At 33.9% G+C, this 19173-nt stretch overlaps 1 protein-coding gene across 2 annotated transcripts; it reads left to right on the top strand.

Moving 5' to 3' along the window:
• Positions 1–610: 610 nt before the first annotated feature.
• LOC133794310 (cysteine-rich receptor-like protein kinase 10) lies at positions 611–13259 on the top strand. 2 transcript variants are annotated; one of them, XM_062231517.1, is made up of 7 exons: positions 611–1647; positions 9987–10130; positions 10239–10360; positions 11665–11875; positions 11991–12228; positions 12496–12632; positions 12752–12913. In XM_062231517.1, exons 1-7 carry the CDS (start codon positions 837–839, stop codon positions 12769–12771), a joined length of 1683 nt encoding a protein of 560 aa, XP_062087501.1. In that variant the 5' UTR covers positions 611–836; the 3' UTR covers positions 12772–12913. The 2 variants fall into 2 exon arrangements, with proteins under 2 accessions (XP_062087501.1, XP_062087500.1); XM_062231516.1 differs by having other exon boundaries at positions 623–1647; positions 12496–12646; positions 12752–13259.
• The last annotated feature ends 5914 nt before the right edge of the window (positions 13260–19173 follow it).

Here is a 19173-nt window from a genome sequence, read left to right as displayed (position 1 = left end):
TGCAATTGCTTTCATCTCTAGAAAACATTTAATTTAAATTACACATCACACCTCGTTTTCATACAGTTTGGACTTTTCTCCTCAGTTCGAATCATATCACACGCATTAACTTCTTACATTTATCTTTGGATAACATATCATATCGAAAAAAAAATCTGCTCTCCCTAATTTTTTCTTCTTGAAGACACTTTATTAATTTATTTAATATATATTTAAATTTATATTTTTATATCTTTTCAATTATACTAATAATATAAATTAATAAAGTGTCTTTAAATAATTGGTAGAACATAAAATGACAGAAAATTAAGTCAGATTTTTTTTCTGAAATATCACCTACGTTAAATTATTTTTTCTCCTTGGGGTCTCATTAAAGTATCTCCAATGTTTGTAGCCACAGAGGTGGCTTGAACATATTTGTAATATAAAATGCTATCTTATCAATGCCAAGTAAAAATTTTATTTGTTGAGGCTAAAGAAGTTGCCAAGCAACATTGTTTATTTTTATTTTGAAAAATTAATAATATTTTATACCAATTTATCTACTTTTGGCAACACACACGATTTGCTTGCATGATGCTCTTAGAAGAAGAAGACAATTTAGCATCGGTTGACTTGACCTTGTTTTCATTGGTTGATTCTCGTACCCATACATATTATCCATTAGTTTCCCCCACCGTCTTCCACTAACTTTTACATGGACTTCGTGCAACTTGATTACGCCTCATCGTCATCGGTGTCATTAGAGAAATTGCTGATCAGATTAAGAAAGAAAAAGCTCATAAACGTAACCACTCAAAGCTTATCAAAGCAGAAAAAGCTAAACGAAAATAATTATGGTTTCGATAAAACTTCCCAATACCCTTTTGTTTCTTTCGTCGTTTCTATTAATCTCGATTGGGCTTAGCGTTGGAGCTAATGTCCCTACTTACCTCTACCACAACTGCACAAACGCCACCACTTACACCCCTAACGGCATCTACCAAATTAATCTCAGGAGCCTTCTCTCCTCCCTTTCTTCCAATGCCTCCAGCGAATTCCATTACACCACTGCCGGTGAAGGCTCCTCCTCCCCCGTCTACGGCAGCTTCTTCTGCCGTGGAGACGTCAACACCACCGCCTGCCGTGACTGCGTGAGTTTCGCCGTCAAAGACATCGTCAAGTGGTGCCCTGTGCAGAAGGAAACCATGATATGGTACGACGAATGCCAATTGCGCTACTCCAACCGGTCGTTCTTCGGCACTGTATACGAACTCCCAAGAATCTCTTTTCTGAACACGGCCAACGTTACTGACCCGTACCGGTTCAATTTGCTTGTCGGGTCCATCCAGGTGGCAGCGGCTGAGGCGGCAAAAGGCGAGCCAGGGGATAAGAAGTTCGCGACGCAAGAATTCGACGTCGATGAATTGCTTAGGCTGTACACCCTTGCGCAGTGTACACCGGATCTGAACGCCTCCAATTGCGGTAGATGTCTCACTGATGCCATCGCACGGCTTCCCATATGCTGCTCTGGAAAGCTTGGGGGAAGAGTTCTGTTTCCTAGTTGTAATGTTAGGTACGAGGTCTATCCCTTTTACAATCAAAATGCAACAGCCCCGCCACCGGCAGCCACCCAGCCGCCTTCAGGTTTCACATCGACTTCTAAAGGTACTTTTATTTTCATTTTATTACAGTCTCATTTAAAATTTGTAATTAATGTTTAATTCTGTGTGGAAAAAAAAATTGCCTACCATCATTATTTGTAATGTAAACTACTTGAAACTTAATCAACAATTTCAGAACATTTATTTAAAATAGAAAAAAGAAATAGGGAGGAAAAACGAAGAGAGAGATAGAGGATAAACTAAGAGAGAGGAGTATAGGGTGGAAGACGTACGGCAGTGGATCCACCCTGACGTCTTTGTTTTGTGTAGTTGAGTTGCCTAAGAAAGTGTAGATGATCTTAGGATAGAGGTAATATGAAACTCTTGTGTACAAAATGGTTCACTTTATTCTTAAAATACATGTAGAACCCATACAAATTATTAACTTTATCCCCTTAAAATTTAAACAAAATATAGGAAGAAATTTTGATACTCATTTCCACATTTACTTTACCCTATACCAAACACCCCACAGTGCATTTTGCTCACTTAATATGTTTCTCCATTAACTTTCCTTCATGTAAACTATGTATATAGCACGTGATTAGGAATGAAAAAAATAATATGCTCTCATTAAAGTGATCTAAGTATCCACAGCCACCTCTAAAAAAAGTTGGATTTCTTTGTAAAGATACAATATAATTTGACCAAGCCAAACCATTGCCAATTTGTAATATCAAATAGAACTTGACTAGGACTTGGGTTCCAACTTAAAATTAATTAGGGTTAAATAGAGTAATCTTTTTCTTGAGAGTATCAGAAAGTTTGTGGGAATATAATTGGTTAAATACCACAACGTTGGTTAGAAAATTTGTGAGAATATAATTAACTAAGTACCACAAAGTTGGTTGGAAAATTTGTGAGAATACACGTTTAAAAAACAAGTAAAAGAATCAACACGACAGACCAAAGACCCAAATGCAGGTCAAGGGTGAACAAGGAAGCTTATAATCTTGACTTTTAATACCATGTTACAATTAAGGGAATAAAGAATAGGAGTTCCAACTTAAAACCAATGGGCGCTAAGAGTAATAACTATTTTCCTTTATAAGAATATTGTGTTTCTTATATGGTTTCACATGGGACTCCAATCTAATAGTCTTTCTCTATAATTCTTCTAACTAGAAGGATTAGATTTTTGTAAGTTTGGAGGTAGGTAGAGCATTTCTGTCTCTTCTCTCTATTTTACCCAACAATTCTCATTCAAATTCTCTCCTAACCTCCTCCTCCATCCACCAAAAATCATCATTATTGCCAAATATATTGTCCAAAAGTAGTGTTAAAGACAAGAATATTTCCTTGAACACCGCAACATGTGAAAAACATAATTACTTTATTAGATTAAAAATAATTACACCAAGATTTAGATACAATATTTGACCACAACACACACTAAATACTTTACACACTTTATTCTGGAGGACTTACTAATAACTTCACTCGTACTCTTTACACACTTATACTCATACTTTTGAAACAGTTTGTGTACTCACTTTTGGACACACATTCAAGAGACCCAAAGTCCCTATTTATACTACTCAATGTCGATTCATTAACCGACTTAAAGAAGCTAGAAATTCTAGCTTTGTGTTTAGTTTTGTGCTTAAGCCCAATAACTAGAAAAATCTAGACTTTATTTACTAACTTGATCATGAAACAATTCTAGAAAAATCTAGACTTTAATTGAGGCAGTGACTACTTTTCAATACTCCCACTCAGCACCAACTCATTCTTTGTTTCATATTTAGTTGTTCTCTTAACTTCTGGAATCTTGTAGCATTGAGTCCTTTGGTAAATAAGTCTACTACCTAGTTTTCGCTTTTTACTTGGGCATCTCTAACTCCTCTTGTTATACTTTTTATCTCAGAAAATAATAATGCACATCCACATGCTTTATTCGAGCATGAAAAACTGAATTTTCTGCTAAGCGAATATCAAATTGATTCTTATAATATAGTGGCACCACATTGTCTAAATTTATATTTAAAAATAAATAAATTATAACACATGCTTTACATGAAAAATTGCAGATTGATTATCATGAAAAATTGTAGCTTTAATATTTAAAAATAAATAAATTATAACACATGCTTTACATGAATTTCACTCCTAGAATATATATATATATATTTGAGGAAAAATAGACTATAAATTTATATATACATATATTGTGAGAAATCCAATTATTATGTATCAAAGAAATAAAAGAGAAACAAATGAAAGTATAAACCTTACCAATACAGACAGCCACAATTAATATGTGCATAAAAAATAATTATATCTTCACTCATTAAAAAACACAACTACTCTGTGAAAATAATTACTATAACTTTCGAAGGGTCATTTCTGTAACAAAGTTGTAGCTCTAATTAGTAAGCGCATTTCAGGAAGATATATAGTAACTAATGGATAACATATATTTTGTATTAGATATGTCCTACTCCATATCGTGCAAAATACAATTGCTTTTATCTTTAAAAAACATTTAATATAAATTACACATCACACCTGGTTTTCTAAGGGTTCGGACTTTTCTCCCCAGTTGCAATCCTATCACACTCATTATCTTCTGACATTTATGTTCGGATGACAAATCACCTACCTTAGATAATTTTTTCTCCGGGTGGGCTCATTAGAGCATCTCCAGTGCTCTAATGATGGGTTACGATTGGAAAAATATAAAATATGATATTTTATTTAATTAATATAACTTTTTATTAAAATTAACAAAAGAAAAACAAAGCAATGTTGCTAACAGTGAGCAATGTTGCCAAAATTTTAAGTTGAATATGCATTCTTTTGTTGACTTTGGGACCCACCTTAACATGAGCACCCTTTTTGGCCACCCCATAAATGATGCTCTTAGAAGTAGGGTTGAGTATTGGGTGGGTTGGTCGGGTTACAAGGCATTTTTACCCGTCCAATGTCATAATCGGGTTAGCAAAAGTGACCCGTAACTTGCCCAATTAAGAAATTTTTTTTTTAACCCGTCCAATAATTTGGGCGGGTTGGTCGGGTTAACTCGCTCAAACCGAAATTGTATTTTTTTTTTGGGCGGGTTGGTCGGGTCAACCCACCCAAACAAAAGTGGTATTTTTTTTTTTACATTTTTGTAGTTTTTTTCTTTTAAATACTAGTACTAATAGTGTGAAGTTTATCTTTTTAAACTTAAAACAATATTTTAAATTATAGTAAAAAAATTAAAACAAAACTTAATTAATTTATATATTTATTTGAATATATTAAAAATAACAAATTGATAATAAATGCTTAATTGGGCGGGTTTGGTTATATTTTCAACCCGCCCAATGTAACAATTGGGCGGTTTAAATTTTGGTCGGTTTATTCGGGTTGCGTTTTTTGGCGGTTTTTTCGGGTTGGTTTGGGCGGATTTAGCATTGGTTGACTAGACCTTCTTTTCATTGGTTCATTCTCGTACCCAAACATAATACCCATTAGTTTCCCCTGTCGTCTTCCACTCACTTTTACACTTCTTGTAACATGATAACACCTCATCGTCATCGGTCTCATGACGTACTTCGAAATTGCTGATCAGATCATTAAGAAAGAAAAAGCTAATAAACGTAACCACTCAACTTTTGTAAGCTTATCAAAGCGCAGAAAAAGCTAAACGAAAATAATTATGCTAATTTCCATAAAATATCCTAATACCCTTTTGTTTCTTTCGTCGTTTCTATTCATCTCGATTGCTAATGTCCCTGAATACCTCTACCACAACTGCACAAACACCACCACTTACACACCTAACAGCGTCTATCAAATAATAATAATAATAATAGTGGTCACTGGGACTTGAATGAAAAGTGAAAACAAAGAGAAGATTCACAACAAGAGAAAACATTTTGGGAAAAGAGAAAGCTTTGCTTTTTAGACATGAGCTAAAAACCTTATGAGTAATGCTACGTACACTGTCAAATACACTTTATACACACTATATGTATACGATTTTAGCCGTAAATATTTTTAAGGGGTGACTACATTGTTTTTGATTGTGCGACTGAGATTAAATACATGTTATTGTGTGTAAAAATTGTGTGCAATTTAAATATGTTCCAATCATTACTCATAATCTTATATAAATTGACCAACTACATAAAAAAAATGAACGACTTCGATCAATCCGATTGTAACCGAAATGATGATAGCAAAATCAATTACTAACAGCTGTCAAAAACTAGCCAAGTGAGCTAGCACTAATATTACTAAGAATAAATAATATTTTTGCCTCTTAAACCATGACCCATTCAGATTGTGCCCCTTGAATAATTTACAATATTAAAAATTCTCTCGAACTATACACGTTACTAAAATGTGAGACTTCTGTTAAATTTCATCATAGGTGACTAAACTAATGATGACGTGCCATTTTGGTCAATAATGTGGCAATACCACGTATTGAATAATAAACAATTTTACGTCTCGAACTTTGATAACTGCCAAATTGTACCCAGTTAAAAAAAATTAAAATCACGAAAAATTTAAAAAAAAATCATTTTAAAAGATTAAGAAAATAAAAAATACTAAAATTTTCAAATATTAAAAAATTAAAAAATCTAATTAATGAAAAATAACTATTTTTTTATCTTTTCTTTTCTTTTCCAATATTAAATAATTTTTTTTTGAAAACTTCCATTTGTTTAATTTTATTTTCAATGCATATAATCTCAGTGCATATATTCGTGGTAGTTGAAGACACTCATTTGTTCAATTTTACATATGAAATTACAAAAAAAAAAAAAAATTGTTTAGAATATGAAAAGGTGTTACAACTCTATGACAAAAGATACATATAAATATAGAGAAAGAGGTAGAAGTTAATAGAAATAGAAAATAAAACTCTATGACAAAAAAGGATACAAATAAACTAGAGGTAGTAGAATGAAAGATAAAGATGAGATTACAATTCTAAAACAAAAGATATAAATAAAAGAGTAAATAGAGAATAATAGAAGAAATGAAAAGCAAAAGAATAAAAGAATAAAAATAAGAAGGGATATTTGTGGCATAAGTACCCAATGTTTGGGTTTTGTACGTGGCATAGACCCAATGTTTATTTTTAGTGGCAAAAGTACCCAAAGTCAATAAAACTGTAATTCCGTCAGCCTCCTCCGTTAGGTTCCGTTTCGTGATGACTGGACCAACACGTGTCACTTCGTGATTGGTCTAACTCAATAATATTTTAAAAACAATTATGATTTGGACCAATAAAAACGTGACACGTGTCTGCCTAACGGAGGAGACTGACGGAATTACAGTTTTACTGACTTTGGGTACTTTTGCCACTAAAAATAAACATTGGGTCTATGCAGCGTACAAAACCCAAACATTGGGTACTTATGCCGCAATTATCCCAAATAAGAATAATGAACAAGGAACTCTCACTCACACAACCAAAGTGAAGAGTGTTGGGGATCACCAACTTGAACAAGGTTTGAAACTTTTGTCCAAAAGCTTATTTTCCCCTAACTCAAGCACTGAGGGATCTCTCATAGATTTTGGAAATGTTTTCTGGAATAATAAAGTCTCTAGGTGTTTTCTAGCCAAGTGCTCTAATGGATAGAAAAGTTATGTCTTTTAAGTGAGCAATATGCTCCTATTTATAGAGTTTAGAGACACCCTTTGAATTTTAAATTCCACCAACCCCCATGGCTGTTACAAATGATGAATTGGATGTTTATGGAATTAAAATTGAGATTTGAGAATTATTTGGGTTTTTGGAGCCGTTCATAAAGGTTGGAAAAAACTGAAAAAACTTGGTCAGTTTTTTCACCTGCGGCCGCGGCCGCTAGCCTTTGTTCCCTAGGCCGCGGCCACTGACCAATTTAAGCACACAAAAATGTGCTATTTTTCCAAACGGTTACAACACCCTCCCAATTGATTTTGTAACCCCCAAAACACATTATTGGGGTTAAAATCATATTTCTAACAACCATTTCACATATGACTTTAAGAAATTCGTCTCAATATTGTGTAACAACAAATCTACACAATAATGGGCAATATTTGGAAATTACAAATTTGTGATTGAATTTGTAACATCAAATATGTTACATATTTGGATATTTTACATATATCTAAATATTGTAACTCTCTATTATATGTTACAATATGTAACACTCTTTGTCACATTTATTTAATCTAAAACATTATATTATAAAATAATATAACATTGATCACTCCAAGTAGCTGTCAAAGATTTCTTTTTCTTTAATGTATTTGCACACTCATATTGAATGTGTCCAAATCATTCACATTCCCTGCACTGAATACCCTTTTTGTTAGTTTCAAAGGGGTTAGAAAAATTACCTTTTGGGATTTTGAGCATGGGCTTTATGTTTCCTAATTTTCTCATGTACTTTTGATTTTTTTTTTGTTAACAAGGCCATCTCATCATCCAAAATTTCATTCTTTTCTTTAGAAGATTTCAAGGCAATAGATTTCTCCTTGACCTCTTTTGTTTTACCTTTTTGTCTGATTTGTTGATTCAACTCAAAAGTTTGGAGTGAGCCCATCAATTCTTCTATTTTTAATTTGTCCAGATCTTTGGCTTCCTCAATTGTCGTGAGCTTAGTCTAAAACCTGTTAGGAATGACTCTAACAATTTTTCAGACCAAAACACTTTCTTCAAGTTTTTCACCAATAGCAAAGTATTCGTTAGCAATATCTGACAATTTTTCATAAAATTCGGTAAGGGTTTCGTTTTCATTCATTTTCAAATTTTGTTGTGAGCATAACAAGCCTAGAACGCTTGACATCAGCAGTTCTTTCAAACTGAGTTTAAAGGATTTTCCAAGCTTCTTTGGCCGAAATACATGAAAAAATCAATTTAATGTAACCCTCACCAACACCATTAAAAAAAGCATGTAATGCTTTATTATTATAATTGGATAGTTTATCTTCAGCATCTGTCCAATCAAGTTCAGATTTTACCTTAGTAATGTCATTGCTTTCTGTTGGAGGAGTCCAACCACTCAAGATAGCTCTCCAAGCATTTTCATCTTGAGATTTGATGAAAGCTCTCATTTCAACTTTCCAATATGGATAGTTAGAATCATTGAGTAAAGGGGAGCGAGTTATGAAACCTCTTTCTGTGAAAAAAGACATTGCAGAAACAAGAACAACAAACATAATAAACCAAGATCACACTCATAAATGAGTGACCTGCTCTGATACCAATTGAAATTCCGTTTTTAATAATAATCAAATTAATTAAACTAGGTGAATTAATTAAGGTGTGGAATGATAATTGATTGTTGAAACAGATGTTAGTTCTGTTGAGACAGAATAAGGACTTGTCACGACAAAAACTTAACACAGTAAAAAGACAGTGCAAAACAATAAAGAACACGACGAATTTTTACAAAGTTCAGAAACCCTTTCAGATAACATACTCCTTGGGGCCACATCCAGAGAATAAAAATAATTAATAAAGAATCACAAGTACAAAAATATTGACTTAAGCAAAACAAGACTCCTTCTTCAGATTTCCCGCAACTTTGTTGTACTTCTCCTCACTAATTTGATCTTCCCGAAGCAAGACTTGTAAAAATCTTCTCCCGAGGACTATAAGAATTGTGTTCAAATTACAATATGTATTAACTCATGAATGTGGTATATACTCACCACAAAATTAAACACTCATTTTATTACAATAACACGTGAATACAATGATCTTGAATACAAATAATGAACCGTCACAAATATTACAATTACACTCACAAGTCTTATGCACCAAAGAGTTCAAAAGCCCTACAAACCTATTTATAAAGACCATTTCGTGCTCAGAAAGGCTGAGAAAGACTCTCCAATAATAGCAAGAATATTTTTTAAGATACTCTTGATTTAATGAAGATTTGTCAATTTAGATGACTCTGATCCGACAGATATGTATTTTGCGGGGACAACTAATACTTGAGTTAGATCAAAATTCTCAAAACAAAAATAACTATTAATTTCTCAAAGATTGTATTTCCTGTAGTCAAATATCTTGGAGAGCACAAAAATTAATATAAGAAATGATTTCGAATAAGCACATAATATTTTCTATATAAAACCAAGATCTAAATTCCCTTTATAAACATATTGTGAGAATATTAAATAAATAAGAAATAATCTCATACATTAATTCTGAAAATCACAATAAAAAAAGAAATTAAAATCATCTTTTAAATAAAAAGATATATCTATAAAATTTATCAATTTTAGGATTTACACCATTAAAATATGGGCAAGCAGAATTTTTTTTTGTTGAGACAATTCTTTTTATTTTTAGCATGAGGTGTTGCACATAATAATTCTGGCTATTATTATGTATGTGCGCAGGAAATACCGAAAGATCTTCGATAGTAATTGTAATTTCCGTTGTGGTCCCAGTTGTTGTTGCTACCTTGTTACTTGTCGTTGGCTGCTCTGTCCTTCGCGTGAGAGCAAGAAAAAAGTATAATACTCTAATGACCCAAGATAATGGTAATCGGTCAAACGTACTTGCATTGGTTTATCATTTTAATAGGCATTGTAACTTATATTCTTTTTTCTTTTTTTTTTCAAAGTTTTCTTTTGGTTGAACTATTGCAGTGAAAGATTTAACAAAGGACGTTGACTCCTTACAGTTCAGTTTTGAGAGTATTGAAACTGCCACAAGCAACTTTTCTGATTATAACATGCTAGGTAAAGGTGGATTCGGTGATGTTTACAAGGTATGCAGCAGTTTCTTTCTTTTCAGGCATGTTTAGGTAAGGTAGCAATTACACAATCTAGTAGTTAATTATATAATATTTTAAAATATATAGTTGTTTGGATGTCAAGTAGTCATTTGAATTATCATTGCCATGTTTGGCTAGAGAAATAGTAAAAATTAATAATATTTAGTAGATTAAAATTGAAATAAATTTTATATACATAATATATTTAAAACGAATTTAGATGTTTAAGTATTTTTCATTCTTTATGTCAATTAAAAATAAGGGTAACTAGGAAATTTTTCCCCAGAACTATGGCATTTGTAGAGTTTCGACCCTTATTTTTTTTTTCGTGTCAAAAATTATCCCTAAACTATAGCAACTATTGTAAATATGCTCTTTATATTGCATTTTGTTCATTTCTTTAAATAATTTGTTATGTAGCATTAATATTGCGCTAATGTGGCGGGATTCGACAGCCTAACGGACATAGATAGTGTAGTATGATGACAAATTTTGATAATATGTATATGTATTCTTACAATTATTTTTGTATGTTTAGCATCAATAAACTTAATTTTGACTAATTTCAATTAGTTAAATAGACCATCATTTTGTAACTATGCATATGTGACATATAATACATAGCAAACTGCGTAAAAAATGAACATATAATATAACAAAAAGATTATGTTTGCAATGATCTCCATAAATAAAAACTCTACAAGGGCGCTATACTTCAAGAGAAAAATTGCTATTGGTCCAAATTTAAACATATATCATTTTATCATTCAAATGCATTCAACAATATATAAATAAAAACCAATAAACATATAAACATTGGTGTTAATTTTTTGTTGTGTTCTTTGTTTAAATTCCAGCCAGATCAAAATCTACAGAAAATATTTAGAAATAGATAAATTTAATAGAAAAATATTAACATTTGATCAAGAAAAATAAACAATATATATTTGATAATTAATATTATTTATTGATGTAATTACACAAATTCTTAGGGAGGCCATGAAAATTATAGAGTATGATTGGGACACCTCAAGTACCTCTAATTATATGATTATTGTGTAACTACACAGTTAAGCAAATACATCAAATCTAGTAATTACACCATATTCTAATTACAATGTGCCTTTCCAAACACACCAAACTTAAAAAAATTGAAGATGAATTAGAATAAATAAAAACTTAACTATTCTTCTGTTAGTTTAATGTAAAGCATTCTTAAAATTGGTGTATAAAGATAAGAAAGGAAAATACTTACTAATTTCCCTCGAGTAACCATGTTGATTACAATTTTTTTGAAGGGAGTGCTTTTAAATGGACAAGAAATAGCTGTGAAGAGACTATCCAAGAACTCAGGACAAGGTGCAACAGAGTTTAAGAATGAGGTTGTGCTGGTAGCTAAGCTCCAGCACAAAAATCTTGTAAGGCTATTGGGATTTTGCTTGGAAGGAAATGAGAAAATACTTGTCTATGAATACGTTCCTAACAAAAGCCTTGATTATTTTCTATTTGGTTAGTGTAGCTACACACATTAATTTTACTATTTGATGGAACCGATATGTAATTAATATACCTACTCTACTACTCATTTGCATGTTCTTTCAACATGTTTCCTCACGTTATGCAGACCCCAAGAAACAATCCCAATTAAATTGGTCAATAAGATGCAACATAATCGAAGGCATTGCAAGAGGAATTCAATATTTGCACGAAGATTCTCGGCTAAAAGTTATACATCGTGATTTGAAAGCCAGCAACATCTTACTAGATAAAAATATGTCTCCTAAAGTATCGGACTTTGGCATGGCAAAGTTGTTTGGTGAAGATCAAATACAAGGAAACACAATGAGAATTGTTGGTACTTAGTAAGTTTCAAAATTTAACTCCCTCTGAAATGACCTTATAGAATAAATTTCACATTCATATGGCTTGTCACAGAAAGTAGTCTAATTTTAGAAACATGTGCTTATAAAGGGGCAGAGAGTAGAAAGAGACAAATATTGTTCTCTATAATATTCAAATAGATTGTTTCAAATATTCAAATATTCAAACATGTTTCAAATAGATTCTAACTACTGATTGTTTCTCTTTTATTATATCTTCTTATTTTCTCTCCTTGTTTGTGAGAACAGTGGTTACATGGCTCCTGAATATGCTATGGAAGGTTTATATTCTGTAAAGTCTGATGTTTTCAGCTTTGGAGTTTTGTTGCTTGAGATTCTAAGTGGTAGCAAGAACTCTAGCTTTCGTATTGGGGATTGTGCAGCAGGTCTCGTAGCATATGTATGGTTTATGTGGCTTAGATATGATTGGTGTTCGTTATCAACATTTCCTCTAATATTGTTTTTTTTCCCATTTATTTTAACCTTTCCTTATAAATATATACAGGCTTGGCAACTATGGAATGAAGAAAGAGTGTTGGACTTGATGGATCCGTGGTTGAAAGATTCATGTTATCCTAATGAATTTATGAGATACATACACATTGCTTTATTGTGCGTTCAAGAAGATGCAAACTTGAGGCCTACCATGTCATCTGTTGTTTCAACGCTCAAAAGTGAAGCTCCCACTCTTTCTCATCCTGAACGACCTGCTTTCATTTCGACTCGAAGTTCTAGTCACCAAAAAATTATAGGAACGACTAATAGTTTATCGGTCAATAATGGGATGACTGTTACTGATTTGGTGCCAAGATGATTATTGAGAATCAAGCCAAAAAACTTATTGCATGTAAAGAAAAAGAATTCATTTGTATCTCGTCCATTGAAAAAGGTCGAACGTTACACGTGTTTAATAATATCATGAATCCATTGGATTGGACTCGACAGAAATTTACATGGATTAGGGACTGAGGATGGAAAAGTCTGTATTTATATATGTGCATATGGTTATTAGATTGGCAATCTCTTCTTGAATTAGTCAAACGGCATGTCAAATTGGCTTCATGCTTTAATAAACCAGAAACTGGGCGTGATCTGTTGAAATTATAAGCCTTCGTTTCCTTGATACTAAAACTTGTTGGTTGAAAATATAATAATAGAAAATGAACATAAAAATAAAGATCACACAAATTTACCTGAAAATCCCGTTGGGAAAAAACCATGGGCAAATGAGAAGAATTCGCCATGTCAAAATAATGATAGAAGAGTATTTCAGCAATATAACTCAGAAAGTATACATAAAACTCATGGAGTATACATAAAATGGAAACGCTAAAATAATAAAGATTCTTGGGCTGGGCCTTTAGAATTTGGGTCAATAACATAACAAATTCCACATGATACAAATTCTAATACTCAGAATAAGAAGTGATTTCAACATACAAAAAATCTTCCTCTTCCACAAAACCCCAAAGGGCTAACTCAACAAACCCCAAAGCAGTGCTCATACTTGGCTACCAGCAAAGACTTGGTCGTCATATCAGCAGGATTATCATGGGTGCTGATCTTGCTCACAACTAACTCTCCATGATCAATAATATCACGCACAAAATAAAAACCCACATCAATATGTTTCGTCCTCTCATGAAACATCTGATCTTTTGTATGATAAATAGCACTCTGACTATGACAAAAAATTGTGGACATCTTCAAGTCCTCATTGAGCTCATTGAAAAAACATTTCAACCAAATTGCTTCCTTACAAGCTTCTGTAATTTCCATATACTCTGCTTCAATAGTGGACAAAGCAACTGTAGGCTGAAGAGTAGCTTTCCCACTAATAACACAACCACCAATAGTGAAAACATAGCATGTAAGAGATATTTTTTTATCAAGGTCTCCAGCATAATCAGAATCAAACATATCCCAAAACTTCATCTCTAGTACTTCCAAAATGCAAACAAACATCAATAGACCCATGCAAGTATCTCATAATCCATTGAACTGCTTTCCAATGTTCCTTACCAGGATTGGTCATGAATCTACTGACAACACTAGGTGCATATGATAAATCTGGGTGTGAGCAAACCATAGCATACATCGAAGATCCCACTGCACTAGAATATGAGACTCTAGACATATAATCAACATCTTCATCTGATTGAGGTGAAAGAGCAGATGAAAGTCTGAAATGAGCTACTAATGGAGAACTGACAAGTTTGACATTTTGCATATTAAAACTCTTAAGAACTTTCTCAAAGTATCCTCTCTGACTCACATACAATTCACCTACATTTCTATCTCAATATCAAGTATCTTCTTTGCAGCTCCTAAATCTTTCATCTCAAACTCCTTAGAAAGTTGTATCTTGACTTTTCTAATCTCTTCTGTACTCTTGGTTGCTATTAACATATCATCAACGTATAAGAGCAAATACACAAAAGACCCATCTTCACCCTTCTTGAAATAAACACAACTATCATAACTGCTTCTTCTAAAGTCATGACTAGTCATAAATGAGTCAAACCTCTTGTACCACTGTCTAGGTGATTGTTTCAGGCCATAAAGAGATTTTTTCAAAAAAACACACATAATCCTCTTTTCCTGAAACAGTAAAGCCCTCTGGTTGCTGCATATAAATATATTCTTCAAGCTTTCCATGCAGAAAAGCAGTCTTCGCATCCATCTGCTCAAGCTCAAAGTCATGCAGTGTCACTATACAAAGTAAGGTGCGAATTGAACTAGCTTGACAACAGGAGAAAAAACACTGTTATAATCGACACCTGGAATCTGACTATAACCTTTAGCAACTAGCCTTGCCTTTTTCCTGGGCTTTTCAACTCCTGATGTACCTTATTTTATTGTAAACATCCATTTACAACGAATAACTTTCTTACCCTTAGGTAAATGCACTAAATTCAATGTGTCAATCTTTAGAAGTGATTACATCTCTTCATGCATAGCTCTAATTCAACTGTCAATATCTTTACAACTAACTGCCTCATAATAAGTAGAAGGTTTTTTACTAGAACCAATATTGTCTGCCACATTTAAAGCATAAGCCACCAAATCTGCCTCAACATATCTCTGTGGAGGCTTAATAATTCTTCTAGCTCTGTCTGTTGCTATAGAATGTTGTGGTTGTGCTTGAATTGGTGGAGATGTATCATCACTTTGTACCTTGGGACTGGACTGAGAAGAACTTCTTGAAACTGTTTTTGAATCAAACTGTAATTCCCCCTGCAAGCTAGAACTCAGTTGTCCTTTATCACATAAATCTTTAGAAGGTAAGTCATTAAGCATAGCAGTTTCATCAAAAATAATACATCTGCTAACTATAACCTTACTAGTTTTTGGGCACCAAAGCTTATACCTTTTAACACCATCTTTGAAACCAAGAAAGATACATTTATGATATCTAGGTTCCAGTTTTCCATTATTAACATGTACATAAGCAAGACATCCAAAAATTCTTAAATAAGAGTAATTTGCAGGAGTGTCAGACCATACCTCTTGCGGAGTCTTTTTGTCAATAGCAGTCAAAGGAGAGTGATTAATAAGAAAACAAGTTGTATAAGCAGCTTCAGCCCAAAAAGACTTTGGTAGATTAGCACTGGAAAGCATGCATCACACCTTCTCCATCAAAGTCTTATTCATTCGTTCTGCAACACCGTTTTGCTGCGGTGTACAAGGGACTGTAAGATGTCTCAGAATATTCTCAGACTTACAAAGAGTATTAAACTCGCAAGAACAAAACTCCAAACCATTATCAGTGCGAAGACATTTTACTTGCCTTCCAGTCTACTTCTCAATCATGGTCTTCCACTGCTTGAAAGTAGCCAATGCATCATTCTTATGCTTCAGGAAAAATACCCAAACTTTTATGGAATAATCATCAATAATAGTCATCATATAAGTCACACCTCCTCTAGAAAGTACTGTAGACTGGCCCCATAAATCAGAGTGAACATAATCAAGAATTCCTTTAGTGTTGTGAACACCCTTAGAAAAGCTGACTCTCTTCTGCTTCCCAAAAACACAGTGCTCACAGAACTGCAAATGACTAATACTTTTACTATTTAGTAGACCTCTTTTACTTAACACTGCCATGTCAGTCTCACTCATATGCCCAAGACTCATATGCCAAAGTCTAGTAACATCAGTGTCTGACAAAGAAGTAGTAATAGTTACATCATTTGTAACAGAAGAACCTTACAATACATACAAATCAACTGTCTACTTATGTCCTTTCATTACAACAAGGACACATTTGTTAACTTTCAAAATTCTACCTTCACCAGTGTACTAGTACCATTTTGCATCAAGAATACTCAAAAAAATGAGATTTTTTTTTAGATTATGAATGTGCTTCACATCACCAAGAGTTCTGACAACCCATCAAACATCTTAATTCTCACTGAACCAATACCAGTAATCTTTCAAGATGAATTATTACCCATCAGCACAAAACCATTAGACACAACTTCATATGTTGAAAAGAAATCTTTATTAGGACACATATGAAATGTGCAACCAGAATCAAGAATCCAATCGTCGGTAGGATCCCTATAAGAAACAACAATCAACTCCACATCACTATAATTATCTTTTGTAACACCAGCTTGGCCAGAACTGTAACACCCTGGTTACCCCGGGACCGCGACAGTGATCGTTAAACCGAAAATTTAACTCGTTACCCGAGTTCTTTGGTTAAAACATGCTTCTAAATGTCATTAACAGGTTAAGGTGTAAAACCAATTAAAAGGAAATGATATATTCTATTTAAAACTGTTCATGGGCCCACCAGAACATTTACAAGTTATTTACAACTCAAAATGGTCATTACAGTTTAAATTTACAACTCGCCGACGCAAGCGGAAAAAATTAGGGTAAACTTCCTAGTTCCTCTGAGAATTCCTTGGCCGTGGTGGTCAAGCGGCCATATATGTACACGTCGCCACCTAAGCTCTCCACTAAAAGTTGGGTGAGCTTTTCTTTCCCTTTACCTGCACTAAATAGCACCCATGAGCCGCGACCCAGCAAGAAAACACAATATAGCATGATATAATATCAACAATGATCATAATAATCATTCCAGACTTTCAGTCTAAATAGAGGAGTGACGATTGTAAAAGTCACTAAAATGGGTACATCTCCCTTTAGCCATGTGACGATAGGGTCACCGGGGCTTAACAGATAAGTGAACCTTTCACTAGCTTAAACAGGATAGGTGCATGATGACTAGTCACCAACATAACCTTCCTCATGACCATAGAGTTACAACCATGGAACATTGTTCCCTAGCCATGTGACAAGCAGTCACCTAGGCCTTTGGCCCTGGCTCTAAGTAACTAGCATAGACTAGTCAAGCGCTTTAAAGTTTCATCAACCTTAGGGTTTGTCCAGCATTAATGCTTTAGAGTCATTCAATGCTGATATCGATTAGATCCAATCTTTAATCGGCCCTGCATTCAAGACACTTATGCCGTTTCTGACTCACAGGTCAGTAATATGCGGCCGGTGCCGTCCCTGACTAATCAGTGCCATACACAAGTAAATAAACTCTGCTAGAATTTAATATGCAATCAATGTCCACATTTATTAACCAACATGCCTCAATAGCAATCATGCATGTCATATATACACAGGGTGTAGTTTTCTTACCTCAGGTTCGAGCGAGAATAAAACAAGAACGACTCCTGAGAACGATCGACCTTTTGATTCCTTAGCGATTACCTAGTCATAACCAATTATAACCTCCATTAATGAAAATCAATAATGAAAGGGTCTTGACCTAGACCCCACACTTGGGACCTCGAATGGTACTCAAACGGTGAGTAGATTCGATCCCGGGCCTTAAGGATTGAAACCCCGAGCCAAAAACCCTTAAAAACACTCAAAACGGGATTTTCGTGGAACAGAGTAGCGCTACAGCGCTGCTCAATAGTGCCCCAGCGCTATTCTCAGAACCAAAAACGCCTAGCCAACCTGCTGTGTAGCACTATAGCGCCCTCTGATGGGCGTTGAAGCGCTACCCCCAGACTGATGCTCCCTTGAATCTTCTTCCTTCGATTCCTTTGATTTCTAATCAATTCCAATGCTTCCGAATCTCAAATTTGATGCCAAATAAACCCAAAAACCATCCTAACATATCCCAAACATCACAACAACCATAACCTTAGCCAAAACTCCCAACAAAACCTAGTATTCAATCTAGAAATCTCAACATCAAACCAGAACTAAAACAGGGCAAAACAGGAATTTAATGGCTAGAAACTTACCCCAAGCTCAGCTTATGATGCTCTTCAATGATGGAACACACTCCTAAGCTCACAAGGCTTACTTCCCAAGCTTGAATCCTCAAGAATGGCTCAAAAATCACAAAGAAAAAGGAAGGGAAAATAGGTATGGGAAGCTTCAATCTATGCTCTGTTTTTCTCTTCTTTTCTACAGCCAAAAATGGCTTAATACTATCCTAGGGGTGAAAAGACCAAAATACCCCTAGGTCAAATAAGAATTTCTAAAAGCTCCCAAGGGCAAAATTGATATTTTCCACCTATCTCGTTAATCATAATTAACGCTCTCCAATTCCCATTATTCTCAAAATTATCAAACATCAATAATTCACATCCTGTTACCTTTTAATTCTCGGCAACGTTCTGATCATTAAAATCACCCCAAGACTCACCCCGAGTCCCGAACTTAATCCTGTTATGGCTAAATCGCTAGTTTATGCTCAAGATCGTCTCATGCCGAATAGCTCGAACAAATCCACCTTATAATGTGGCTATATTAATTAATCACAAACATGCACCCAAAATACACAATCACACCCTCAACAGGCCAAATTACCAAAATGCCCCTGTAATAAAATGTGAACCCACATGCATGCATTTAACATCATATTATAATATAATTCACAATAACATG

Source organism: Humulus lupulus, chromosome 8 (assembly GCF_963169125.1).
Source record: "Humulus lupulus chromosome 8, drHumLupu1.1, whole genome shotgun sequence".
In the NCBI taxonomy this organism is placed as follows: Eukaryota; Viridiplantae; Streptophyta; class Magnoliopsida; order Rosales; family Cannabaceae; genus Humulus; species Humulus lupulus.
The sequence above is the reverse complement of the archived record's forward strand: the minus strand, read 5'-3'. Positions and strand labels throughout refer to the sequence as shown.

Excerpts from the sequence above, each read along its gene's own strand:
- LOC133794310 (XM_062231516.1), top strand. The coding sequence starts at position 837 with ATGGTTTCGATAAAACTTCCCAATACCCTTTTGTTTCTTTCGTCGTTT. Across the intron at positions 10,131-10,238 it reads TCTAATGACCCAAGATAATG|TGAAAGATTTAACAAAGGAC; the intron begins GTAATCGGTCAA and ends GAACTATTGCAG. Across the intron at positions 12,647-12,751 it reads CAGCAGGTCTCGTAGCATAT|GCTTGGCAACTATGGAATGA; the intron begins GTATGGTTTATG and ends AAATATATACAG.